The sequence below is a fragment of the Chionomys nivalis genome, chromosome 1 (genome assembly GCF_950005125.1).
Source record: "Chionomys nivalis chromosome 1, mChiNiv1.1, whole genome shotgun sequence".
Classification (NCBI taxonomy): domain Eukaryota; kingdom Metazoa; phylum Chordata; class Mammalia; order Rodentia; family Cricetidae; genus Chionomys; species Chionomys nivalis.
Window position 1 is genome coordinate 10,311,985 of NC_080086.1, and position 13,604 is coordinate 10,325,588.

The 13,604-nt window shown below is 45.6% G+C and overlaps 1 protein-coding gene across 1 annotated transcript in view; it reads right to left on the reverse strand.

Moving 5' to 3' along the window:
* Positions 1–12,420, reverse strand: part of Aebp2 (AE binding protein 2) — a 41,145-nt gene extending 28,725 nt beyond the window's left edge. The window contains exons 1-2 of the mRNA XM_057772601.1: positions 11,714–12,420; positions 2,789–2,996 (exon numbers count right to left, since the gene is read on the reverse strand). Of these exons, the coding sequence (XP_057628584.1) occupies positions 2,789–2,996; positions 11,714–12,357 (852 nt within the window). The 5' untranslated portion in view covers positions 12,358–12,420. The remainder of the gene's footprint in view (positions 1–2,788; positions 2,997–11,713) is intronic.
* Between the last annotated feature and the right edge of the window lie 1,184 nt (positions 12,421–13,604).

A 13,604-nucleotide genomic window follows, 5' to 3' on the forward strand; every position in this document is an offset into this window, starting at 1 on the left:
ACTCCACCTCTATTTCTGGTTTAACTCTCTCTGCTTCTGTGTGTGTTTGACGTGTATCACAGCTCATGCAAGGAGAATAATTCTGTGGCATCAGCCCTTCGACCTTTGCCTAAAATCTTCAGATTTGAGCACAGGTAGTCAGGCTCAGGATTGGCCACTACCTCTCTTCGATGCATGTCCAGTTGGTTCCTGGAGGGTTTTTTTTTTTTTTTTGGTTTTTCAAATATTTATTTATTTATTATGTATACAATATTCTGTCTATGTGTATGCCTGAAGGCCAGAAGAGGACACCAGACCCCATTACAGATGGTTGTGAGTTGTTGTTTTTTTTTTTGGTTTTTCAAGACAGGTTTCTATGTAGCTTTGGAGTCTATCCTAGAACTAGCTCTTGTAGACCAGGTTGGCCTCAAACTCACAGAGATCCTCCTGCCTCTGCCTCCTGAGTACTGTGATTAAAGACATGTACTACCACTTGACTGACACTGGAGTTACTGATGGGCATAAATGTAAACTAAGGTTCATTCCAAAAGCAACAAATACTCTTAAACACTATTATGCCAACTGTTCAGCCCCCAAACTCTTTAAATTATTACTATTATTCACTTTTTTTATATTTTATTTACTTTTATGTGCTTCAATGTTTTACCTTCATATACGTATGTGCACCATGTACCCTCAGAGGTCAGAAGAAGGCATTATCCAGGTCCTTCACAAGAGCAGCCAGTATTAACCACTGAGTCATCTCTCTAGCACTATGTAAATTATTGCGTAGTCTGCAGGCTTTCGTGACACAACATTCATGTGGAGGATACAGGACAACTTTGAGCAAACCCCTTTACCCACTCAGCCATTTTTTAATAATAAATTTTAACTTTGTTTCACAAAAAGGAAACTTAGTCTCACTTCATTTTTCTGACGAGATTCAAATAATGGAGAATATTCACAAAGGCTGTGTGCTAATTTAATTCATAGGATCCAAGATTCAATTCTCTCAAACCTACCAGGAAATGCCAAGTGATCTCTATGTAAATAGTGATCCTAAGTCTATATATAGTAGATAAATCAAGCGCCAAAACCGCTTATGCCACAGTAGGAAGTAACAAATACCCAACAGGCATGTGCTCACGAAAGGCAATATGGTGGTAACCGGCTGCATTTGGGACATAAAGCTAAGGTAGGACTGTGAATGCCAGACAGCGTGAGCTACACCATGAGACTGCATATGTAAGAAGATGTTATCTAGCCGGGCGGTGGTGGCGCACTCCTTTAATCCCAGCACTTGGGAGACAGAGGCAGGCGGATCTTTTTGAGTTCGAGATCAGCCTGGTCTACAAGAGCTAGTTCCAGGAAAGGTTCCAAACCTACAGAGAAACCCTGAGGGCGTTATCTGTAACAGGAAACCAAAGTGGTTAAGATGTGGTAAAATACTAATATTTGCTGGACCAGGTGGGGAACTGGATTTCACTCCAGTCAAAGAGGTAAGGTGAAGAGTTCACCAGTAGACCAAGTGGAAGTATGCCACTTGAGGGTCACTCAGACATGAAACTTAGACAACCATTTACTCCTCGGGTTCCTCATTATAAGAAAGATGATTATTTTTTAAAAGAAATTTTGGTTGGTGTTTTTGACTTTTCTGAGACAGGATCTCACTATGTAGCCTTGGCTGTCCTAGAACACTATGTAGACCAGGCTGGCCTCAACTCAGATGAGTCTGCCTGTCTCCCAAGTGCTGTGCCACAGTACCCAGCTTGAAAGGCAACCGCACTGATGACAAAATGTTAGCCTTGTCTAGTCCCAGTGACTCAGCAGTGTCCCAAGTGTGCCACCCAAGCATTCTTGGAGTTACACACTCCACCCCAATATTTTAAGTATCGATCTGGCTCCAGAGAGTCACTCGCTTGAACTACAACAATTTAAACCATATCAGCATCAGTCTACCTCACAGTGAAGAAGACAATAGTGAGATCTAGGCCAACCAGGACTACATAGTAAATGGAACCCTATCTCAAACAAACAAAAACAGTAAAGGCAGACTAATAAGATACATGGCCTAGTATTATCTGTATTTACAAGGTAATATCAGTTTCTGAAAAATGTACTAACTATGGTCAACTAGACATAGTTGAGAATAATTACTCAGGCAAGGCTATCCTAGATTACAGAGTAAGACCCTACATGAAAACAAAACAAAAAAGTTAATGTACTTTGAACTTGACTGGCTCTATATCCACTGCCCATCCCATGACATTAGATGACAAAATTAAATATACTCCAGAAGGTCCAGGTTAGCTGACTAATCAGAACCTCCTCTTACATGAACCCCTGACCTAGGAGGGATGTCCAGGCACTGATCACAAATGAGAAGCTCCCTCTGCAGTATGAGCTCCATGTGCTGACTGAGGTTCTCCCAAGAGTCACCATTTCCAGGTGCTTTCCCTTCAGTATCTGAACCTGGGAACACACTGCATCCTTTTATGCATTTCTAAGAACTACAACTTTAAAGGGCTCATTTCTTCAAAACATTATCTAGGAGGCAGAGGCAGGCGGATCTCTGTGACAGGCTCCAAAACCACAGAGAAACCCTGTCTCGAAAAACCAAAAAAAAACATTATCTAGGAGCAAACCAAAACCCAAAAAATTACATATCCTACTTTCATATAATCCTAGCAAGTAACAGAAAATGAGGGGAAAATTCCCAATTCCTTTATTAAGAGAAAAATAAAATTCTATTAGCAATTATAAGTGAATATAATCGAAACAGAATAAAAAACAAAATGGTAAAACCAACCCCTCCGCGCTGACCATCTACGTGTATGGAACGGATGTGGTCTGCCAGGTCTGGGCTAGAGTTGAAGCACGCCTGGCACTGGTCCCAACAACAATTATAGGCAATGTGTTTGCTTGAAGAAGTCGTGCTCCCTTGTCCATTCATCATTGCTGGAGTTGAACGCCCACTGGAAATTGTGCTGTCTACGTCCATTAGAGTACTGCTTATGCTACAAGAGAAGAAAAAGGCTGTTACTCCTAGAAATTTACCAACAACATAAATGTAATCTTACAAATATTGAATTACATATAACATTCTGCTCTATACAAATAACACAGTGACTAAAATTCTCCATTCAAATGCAACACTTTGAAATTAGATGGCAATGGGCAGGGCGGTAGTGGCGCACGCCTTTAATCCCAGCACTTGGGAGGCAGAGGCAGGAGGATCTCTGTGAGTTCGAGACCAGCCTGGTCTACAAGAGCTAGTTCCAGGACAGGCTCCAAAACCACAGAGAAACCCTGTCTCGAAAAAAGGAAAAAAAAAGAAAAAGAAAATTAGCTGGCAATGAAGTATAAGGGCCTCAAAAACTAAATACAAAGCTGGGTGCCATGGGTACTGACTATAATCCTAGTACTTGGGAGGCTGAGGCAGGATTGCAAGAATTTGAACAGCTTGGGAGAGAGTAATAATGAGATCCACTGTGAATAAATCTTAAAGGAGTGAACAGTGTCCAGACATGTAGGCAATGGGAGAACATTTCTTAGTAAGCTAGACCCTACAAGTCAAACCATTACACACACTTACACACAACACACACACACACCACAGAATGAGAAAGAAAAAGAAAAGAAAAAACATAAAGGGGGGGAGAAAAAAATGAGCTAGGGACATAGCTCGGATGGCTTACCTAGCATGCATGGACCTCCTGAGTTCAATCTCTAACACCACATAAACCAGGCAATAATTCTACTACTTAGTAGGTGAAGATAGAAGAATATGAAATGCAAGATCCCCCTCAGCTACAAACAAATTAAAAAGAAACACTCACTTTGAAACTGGGAGTTCACACTTGTAATCCCCACACTAAGGGGCTGAGGAGAGGATCACCATGGCCAACCTGGGTTACAATCTGAGACTGTCTCAAAACAAAGTAACATCGATAGAGCTGAGGGACAGGACTCAGTGACTAGCACTTGTTCAGCATGCTCAAGACCTAACATGAGGGAGTGAACAGACTCCTGCAAAGCGGTTCTGACCGCCACACCCATGCTTCAGCATGTATGTCTTTACACATGCACATGAAGTAAATTAAAATGCAACATAAATAACAATGTTAAAGATATGCCTCCCCAATCAATTGTAATTAAATATCATTTTAACTTTTATGTACTGGGGTTCCATACAAATTCATTTGAGGAAAAAAAAATTCAACCATTACTGGAAATTCTTAATTTTTTGATATATTTCCGCCTCCTCCCCACCTCCCATTTCCCTCCCTTTCCCCCCGAAATTCTTAATTTTTAAAAAATTTTGATTGATACATAGCTGTATATATTTATAGGGTAAAGAGATGTTTCAATAACTGTACAAAAGATGATAAGCAAACTAGGCTAATAAACATCCCATAACCTTGAACACTTATCCTCTTTTGTAGTACACCCAAAACTCTCTCCCAGCTATTCTGTTATTTACAATAATTGCCCTGCTGGGCAGTAGAGAACACTAGAATTTATTCTAACGGCAGCACTGTACCCTGTAAATTGTTTTTAAATTCTATTTTCTCAACAACAGACATCAAAATGTCCACTACTGTGATAACAGCACTTTTATATTAAAGGGCTAGAAACCACTGAGCTCTTAGCGTGACCGGAAAGGATTAAGGTACCATGAAGTTAAGAGAATGCACACTCCAAACCCTTCAAGACATGAGTTCTGACTTGAGGCTCCCAGTAAGAATTTCCCTAATCTCTAACAGATCAAGCTTTTTTTCCCCTATTAACAAAAACATGATCTTTAGGACTCCTCCAATTCACCTAGTTATCACAAACTCCTAGTGGCTGTAGGGAGTGAGGGACAGAACCACATCTATAGCCTATAAAACAAGTATTCCAAAAGTCCCATTTTTAGGACAGACCATGGGCTAGCCACCTAGTGTGACACGTCTGTAACCCTCTAGCGGGGGAGGAGGTCAGCCTCAAGAGGCCAGGTGCGTGACTCACACCTGGAAACCTGCGTTTCAGAGGGCAGCAGGAAGATTGCAGAAAGTTCAAGGGTAGTCTCCTACTTAGCTTCCGTTGCCTACTAGATACATACAACCTCAAGTTACCTGAGGGAAATCTTAATTGGGGACAAGCAGCTTGATCAACAGTCAATTCCACGCTAGTCAGAGCAAACAATGAGACCCTGTGTCTCAAGAAGGGAGAAGGGAAATAAACAGATGACCGTACATATGGAATAAGTTGTTTAAAATGGAAAGGAAAATTTTAGATCTAAGCAAATTTAATAGGATCATAGTGAACAATATAACCTTAGGTTTCTTTGTTGGGTTGGGTTGTTTTTTACTCATGGTCTTGCTATGTAGCCCAGGCTGGCTTTGAGGTCATAAAGCAAGAGCCATGTCTAGAAAACTTGCAGCTTCCTGAGTGAGGAAGAGCAAATTACAACTAAGCGAATTGTAGATCGCCTTAAGATCATACAAAAGATCCTGAATTTAACTGTTAGCAAGGAAAACACAATTTTGGTAATAGGCGGTTCTGTTTTCACCTATAATATTGCCACTTACTAGAAGGATTGCTCTAGCTAGGCATGGTGGTGCAAGCCTTTTATGTCAGCCCTTTGGGAGACACAGGCAGGTAGATCCTTGTAAGTTCCAAGTCAGCCAGAGTTACAAAGTAAGACACAGTCTCGAAAAATAAATGAATAAAAACTCAGGGTGAGAGGCTGGAGAGACCACTTAAGGTAAGTAAAATATATGGCTCTGTCACACTGAGCTGATCATAAAAAAATTAGAAGCACATTAAAAATCATTAACCAAAACCAAGATAGCATTACTATTATTACTAATTACAACCCATTATCATTGTAAACCAAACAGTCAAAATGGGTTTTTTCTAATCAAAATAAAAAAAGATTACTGTCTATCTTCACAATGACTTCTCTCGAGAAAGACAAAGGATTTTTCTCCCCAAGACCCAGCAGCATTCACTAAATTGGTCAAAAGGGACTTTATGCAACAATGATGAAATGCAGTCTGTGGAAAACAAGCAAGCTGCTTTACTCTCTGGCCACTCACTCCCCACTTCAGAGTTTGTTTCTGAAGCACACAGCCCTTCAGCATGACTCCATCCTCAGTTCTCATCTCGTCAGAGACAGGGCAATCATAACCGTGTTCAGACTAAGAGTGGAAACACCTGACTTTAATACAATTCTAAAGTGTGACCTTTCACTTTGTTAAAAAACATTTCCAGGGGGCTGAAGACAGCTCTTGCACAGGACCCAAGTTCTGTTCTCACAAGCAACTCCAAGGGATCTCATCTCTGACACCTGCACTCACACATACCCAACACAGACAAACACACAAACAACAAAAACAAAGTATTTTTATAAATTGCAGAAAACGTAATGTAATCAAAAATAGGCATTAAAAAAATGTGAGGTGAATCTCTGTGAATTCGAGGCCAGCCTGATCTACAAATCGAGTTCCAGGACAGCTAGGGTACAGAGAAACCCTGTCTCAAAAAACCAAAATCTGCCTGGCCAGTGAGGTGGTTCGGGTGGGTAAAGGCACTTACTGCCAAAGTCTGGGTACCTCTGAGTTCAATCCCCAAAATCCACATGAAAATAAACGGAGAGAACTGACTCCTACAAGTTGCCATCTGATCTCCACATACAAATAAATGTATAAGAAAGTAAAAACAAACAAAAAAAATTCTTTAAAAACTGCCATCGGGTATAGGTGACCCTGTCTATAATCCCAGCACCCTATTTGTTTGAGGCCAGTCTGGTTTACAAAGTGAGTTTCAGGTTATCTTAGACTAGATTTTTTTTAAGAGGGGGAGGACTAGAGAGATGGCTCAGCAGAGAAGATGATGCAGGTTCAATTCCCATCACCCACATGGTGTCTTGCAACTAACTGTCTCTAACTTCACTTTCAGGGGATCTAGACAATGAGGACAACCAAGTACCAACATGATAGAAGGAAAAACCCAACTCCCACAAGTTCTTCTCTGCTTCCAACACCAGAATATACACACACACTCCAAAATAAATAAACAAACAAATAAATGTAGTGGAAAAAAATTTAAGGGAATGGTGGCTCATGCCTGCAATTCTAGCACAAGGGAGGCCAAGGCAGGAGGATCAACATGGGTTCAAGGCTAGCCTGAGCTAAAGTCCCAGGCCACCCCAAAGTGGCCAGAAAAGCAGTTTTGCATTTGGGGAGGATGGGTTGGGGGGCTGTTTTGAGACAGGATCTGGATAGAAGCCCTGGCTAATCCAACCTCATACTAGCTGCATAATCTCCCTGCCTCTGCCTATCACTGATGAGATTACAGGAGTGCACCACACTCCCCAGGGAAACTGCGAGTTTTGAGGGTTTAAAAGCTTGTTTCACTCATTGTATCAGAGACTAAATAAAATAGAAACAGAAAAGGCTTAGAGGAGCTGCATGCAGATCACTGGGTTGTTAAGAACACTAGCTACTCTTCCATATAACCTGGGTTGAATTCCCAAAACCACATGGTGGCTCAGAATCATACATAACTCCAGTCCCAGGGCTTCCAATGGCACCAAGCACACACGTAGTACAGACATAATCACAGACAAAACACCCATACACAAACTAAATAAAACACTTATCAGAGGTCTAATCTGGCTCAAAGAGCTCTGTGGCTTTCCCTTTGCTCCTTCCTAGTCCACGCTAGGTAAAACCACCTAGTCCATATTGATGCTGCAAACTGCCTTATGCAAGTGTTGAGGCACTGAACTTACTGAAGCTCCTGCCAAAAACTGCGTAAGTGGTCTCTGCTGAAGTGGCATTTACAGTCCACTGCACTATAACTAAATTCTCCACTGCAACTTGAACAAATAACAAATACGACTGGCAAAGAATAAAACCTAACATTTTTCATTTTTGATTAATCAAGTTTGCTGAGCTAGGTGTGGTAGGACTCGCTCTCACAGATGTCTCAACCTTTTATTTTTTTTAATATTTATTTATTTATTATGTATACAATATTCTTTATGTGTGTATGCCGACAGGCCAGAAGAGGGCACCAGACCCCAGTACAGATGGTTGTGAGCCACCATGTGGTTGCTGGGAATTGAACTCAGGACCTTTGGAAGAGCAGGCAATGTTCTTAATCTCTGAGCCATCTCTCCAGCCCAAGTCTCAACCTTTTAAAAGGACTTTTAGTCTATTATATCTTTCCATCCATTACAAAACTTACAAGTCCCTTCCAGGAAATCAACTATGAATCTACAGATTGGTCCAATCTAAAGAGGAAATCAAGAATTTTGGATACTAGGCAGCATGACAGCTCACCTGTAATCCCAACATTCAGAAAACTAAGGTCGAAGCAGGAAGACTGCCATGAGTTTGAGACTAGGTTGGGTTACATAGTGAGCATCAGGCCATTCTACATCAGAAAAAAACAAAAAACAAAACAAACAAACAAAAAAAACTGGATCTTTTCCCAACTTAAACCAACTCTGACATATAAAACTCAAAGCCAACAGGGGGTATTTCAAAACCATCAAGGCTACAATTCAAGTTCACTAGTAACGGTTCTTCACACAGGTGATAAAAAGCTACTGCCTTGAAATGATCACCACGATAGTCTTTTTCTTCAGTGTTTAAAAGCATTATGCAAGTAAGAATGGGCCAATGAGGTGGTTCAGGAGGTAAATGCATTTGCTGCAAAGCCAGCTGACATGAGTTTGATTCCCACAGACCATACAAGATGGAAAGAGAGAACTAGCAAGTCCTTGAACTCCACAAGTGCACCATGGTATACGTGCACGCCTACCAAGACATAAAATGTTTAAAAATTTAAGGAAAAAGGAAGCATGTTGATTATTGTTTTAACTTTACCTGAAATTTTGATGACAATGTTATTCTTCACTAAGTTGTATCAAAATTAAGACATTTAATTAATACCAAACGAAACCAAATTACTGAACTTGCTTAACCAGAAACTCAATGTCTATTGAAAGGAAGCAATGGGGGAGGGGGCAGCAACACCTCTAAGGCACACACCCCGCTTGTTTGGGCCACAGCTTCCCTTGCCATGAGGGACTTTATCCCTCCCTCCCACAAACCATGCTAGAGACAGCTCCCTAGGGTGTCTAGGTGCAGGTGTGACCCAGTCCAAGCTTCTTCTCTCAGCCATGTGTTGTCCAATGGAAAGAGGCAGGAGGATCTCTGAGTTTGAGGCCAGCCTGGTCTACAAACAAGAGTTCCAAGACAGCCAGGACTACACAGAGATCATATCTAAAAACAAACCACAGGCTCTTCTCAGAACCCATCTTGTAGTGTGGACATACTGTGTGACTAGCCAGCTTCCTCTCCTGTCCCAATACCCCCCTGCCTGCATGCTGCCATGTATTTCCTGCCATGATGGGTGTTACCACCCCCCAGAACTGTAAGCCAAAATAATAAACCCTTTCTTCCTTAAAAATTAAAAAAAAGTGAACTATTCCAGCTCTTGTGAGGAAGAAGTAGGAGAATCGCAAACTTTGTTTCACATCCAGCTGCTCCTCCACAAGCACTATCCTCAGTGAGACACTCAATTTGCTTCCCTATCTGCTAAATGGAAGTTAAAATAACCCCTTTTATGCATCATAAATGTAAGGATGAAATGGAGACATGGCAAACATGAACGTGCACATGTGTGCGCTAAGAGCAAACAGAAGAGCTGCATTTCGTGAATAGCACATGCTTCATTGTGTAGTTTGAAATCAACTAGTGTTTCTTGAGGACAGACAGGTTTTTACTGAGTAACAGCTTCCTGCAGCAAAGAGCAACCCCCAAATAAGCTGTACCACATGAACTTTTAATTCTTTTTAAAGATACTATCTCCAACTACAATCTACCCAGTTCAGCACAATTTTTCTACGTTTTTCTAAGGAGAAGTCTGTTTTACACCCATTCAAGATTCATTTCGTGCATTTGGGAGGCTGAGGATTTCTGTGAATCCCAGACTAGCCTCAGCTACAGAAACCCTGTTGTAAAGAATGGTGGAGTGGGAACAAGTACTCACTTGTCTAGGTTTTAAAGTGTCAAAGAGAATTCCTCTATCATTAACCATATAACATGGTCATCTTTATTAGTTAGCAACCAGAATTCCTGAAGATTCCAGAATGCATAAACTTAAAATCAAATCAAAATCCAAGCATGCTGGTGGGTGTGAACACAGTATTCAGAGGCTAAAGTAGATAAGAAAGATTGGATTGTCAAGTGACAGCAACTGGGTTAATGTGTTTACACAGATATCCCCCCCAACACCACCAATAAATAAATACAATCCAAAGAGAGAAATCACTATTGGCTTATAAATTCCTCATCAAAACACTAGCAGATGGCCAAAAGTAAATGCTAATGCACTTTAGGAGCATAATGAACACGAGATTCCTTTAAAAATACATCTAAAAAAAAAAAAATCGACCACTTCGATTATGAAATCCTACAAAGCAGTAAGAAATTAGAGTAACAACCGAAGCATGCTACATTTCTTAAATGTTCTATCTAGCAAAATGGTAGTGCATTGTTACTTCGAACAAGCTCTGGAAAAGAGCTAATTCCTCCAGACACCTCCCCCATACGTGACTTTAAAAAAAATCACCAAGGGGGACGTGACTCCCACATCAAAGTATCACTATATAATGTCGTTTTTAAAGCCATAGCCTAATTTTTTTTAAACCTTCGAGGCTGCATCTTGTGACTTCAATTCTTTCCGATTCGGCAAAGTTACTGTAAAGGACATCAGTTCACACTGTTCCTTTCCACAATGGTTTTTCTGTTTTAAACTTTCGCCCAGATTTGATGACCAAGATTCAAATCCCCTAAGAGATGATACAACTGACTTACATGAGGGATTTGGGGAGCAGCGATTACATATAACAAATCAACAGTCTTTTCAAAAGTAAAGAAAAGCCAGGGTTGGGGTCTCCTCCCTGCACAAGTTAGTTCTGTGAGATCCAGGAGATCAGCCATATTGGAAAACACTTGTCAATTACAGTTCTGACAAGTGTTCCCGAACACCGATGCACGAAGCTAACCTTGTGTACCGAGGTGTACATCAAGGGCCTTTGGAGCTCGGCTGGAGCGTCTGGGCTGTCTCCGGGACAGAGTCGTCCTTCGGTCCAAAGGGAGAGCCGCGCCGAGGGAAGGAGGGTGGGGAAAGGAGAGTTGAGGGGGATGGTGAGGAGTTGGAAGCCGCTCGGTGGCGAGAGAGGGGCGCGGCGGCCGCCAGGGATTTCCGAGTTGAGATCGGGGGAGGGGCCGAAAATTCAGGGGGCGGGAGATCGCGGAAAGTATTCCGGGTCTGGGGTCCCAAAGTCGGAGGCAAGGGGAGATCTCGATGAAACCGTTCCCAGGGCGAGCGAGCGGGCGGGGTCGAAAAGGAGGGGCAAGAAACGGAAAGGACCGCGGCGAAAGTCCCCTCGGACCCCTTAGCAGAGCCGGGGAGTCTAGTTACAGCGAGGGGATCGCTGCAAGGAGGGCCCGCTGGCTGGGCCAGGGCAAAGGGGCCGCCCCGATGGGGTCCAAAGAGTCCCCTAGACAGGGTCCAAGGGGAGTTCCCTGAGCCCCCTCGGTGGGGTCCGGGAGGAGTGCCCTAGACGGGATCCACGCAGAGTCCCCGAGAGAGAGATAGAGATTCAGGAAGGAGTTCCCCGAGTCCCCACGACGGGGTCCCGTAAGAGTCCCCTCGGCGGCGCACTGACCTGTCCTCTGAGTCCATGCGGCTCAGTGGCTCCCCGTCGGACGACATCTCCAGGCTGCCCCTCCGGCCCCCGGAGGTCGCGCTGCTCCCGCCTCCCCCGGTGCCGTAGCCCTCGTCGCCGCCGCTCGACACCACGCTACTGCTGCTACTACCGCCGCCACTGCCCGGGCCGCCCGGGCCGCCCCTCGGTCCCTTGGGCTCCTCCAGGCCCTCCTTCCCGTCCCCATCGCCGCTGCTGCTGCTCGCCGCGCCCGGGCTCAGCGAGCGCGTCTCGTCGCCGCTGCAGCCGCCGCTGCTGCTGCCCACCAGGCTCTCGGCGCTGCTCTCCTCCTCGGCGCCGCCGCTGCTGCTGCCCTCGTCCTCGTCGTCCTCCTCTTCGTCGTCCTCGTCCCCGCCCGCCTGGCTGGCGCTCTCGGGGCTCGGCTCCGACATGGTCTCCGCCTCGCCGCCCCCCGCACCGCCCGCTCCGCCGTTCAGCAGCAGCGCGGCCACCGCCTCCGCCTCCGCCTCATCGTCGTCGTCCTCCTCCTCTTCCTCCGGAGGATCGGCCCGGCCGCGCGCCGCGGACCCGGGGCTGCCGGGGGGCAGCGGGCTGAGGCGGGAGAGCTCCTCCAGGTCGGCCATGTCGGTGAGCGCCGCGGCCATGGCGGTGCCTACTGCTCCTCCGCCTCCTCTCGCCGCCGCCTCCTCTCGCGGCGCGCCGCCTCGCCCCCCCTCCCGCCCGTGCGCCCGCCCGCCGGCCCGCCCCGAACTCCTCTCGGCTGCGGCCGCCGCAGAGCGGGAGGAGGGCCCGCGGGGCTGCGTCAGGCGGCACACGCGCTACGGAGCCCGCGCGGGGACACGCGCCGGAACGCGCGCACTCACGCGGAGGAGGCAGCGCGCCTGCGCGGCGGCCGGCCCGCGGCGGCCACGCCCCCCTGCCAGCAGCCCCGGCCTCTCCGAGTTTCTTGCGGCCTTCCCACGCCCTCCCGTGCCCGGTGGCGGCTGGACGAGCCACGAAAACCCGAAGTCAGAGGGGGCTTTCATAGCCCTGTACTTCTCTAGAGAAAAGCATCCGCTCAGAGAGTCTGGGGAGGGTGTTCTGAAGAAGGAAGCCATAAGTGGAGCAAGTGTCTGGCCTTCTGAGCGCTTGGTGAACTCAGAGACAGCTCACGAAAATGTGCTTTTAGAAAGTAAAATAAATCGGTTTTGTTTTTTTTTTTGGTTTTTTTTTTTTTGGTTTGTTGTCTATTTTTTGAGGGATCGAACCCGCGCACACAACAGGGTGCCACGGGCCTCACTCTCAGCAGGGCCTGCTTACCTGTCCCAATGTCCCAACGTTCCACGGAAGGCAGCTCAGACGAAGCCGGCAGCCATTTGGCTCCAGGCCCCCGGAGTTTTTAGTTCAGGAGCCGCTAATAAAAGTTGTGGAAGAAGCTGTACGCATGCTGTGACTTCTTGCGGAGGAGTGACGACGGTTCAGCCGTTAAGAGCAGTGGCCAGTCGGCCAGAGGTCCCGGCAGTCGGTTCCCAGCACCCACAAGGCAGCTCACAACTGTCTCCACTCCCGAAGATCTGTCGCCCTCTCCTGGCCTCAGCGGTCACCAGTCACGTGGGTGGGGCACAGACGGACCTGTGGGCCGAGCCTTTTATCCCGGCCTAGCACGGGAGAGGCAGGAGGGTCCTTGAGATTTCGTTCTCAGCCTGGTCTACAAAGAGAGTTCTAGGCTGGCCTGTGATACACATGAAACCCTGTCTCAAAAAAAGAGAAAGGGGGAGGGGGGCGGTGCGGATGTGAAGAAAAAGAAAAAAGCCTGGAACTAGTGAAAGAGTCCTCCTCCCCCCCCCCCCCCCATCTTGGGGCCAGAATCCCTTTCCTTCGGGGCGAAATTTTCAGTAAGGAAAAGTGGGGC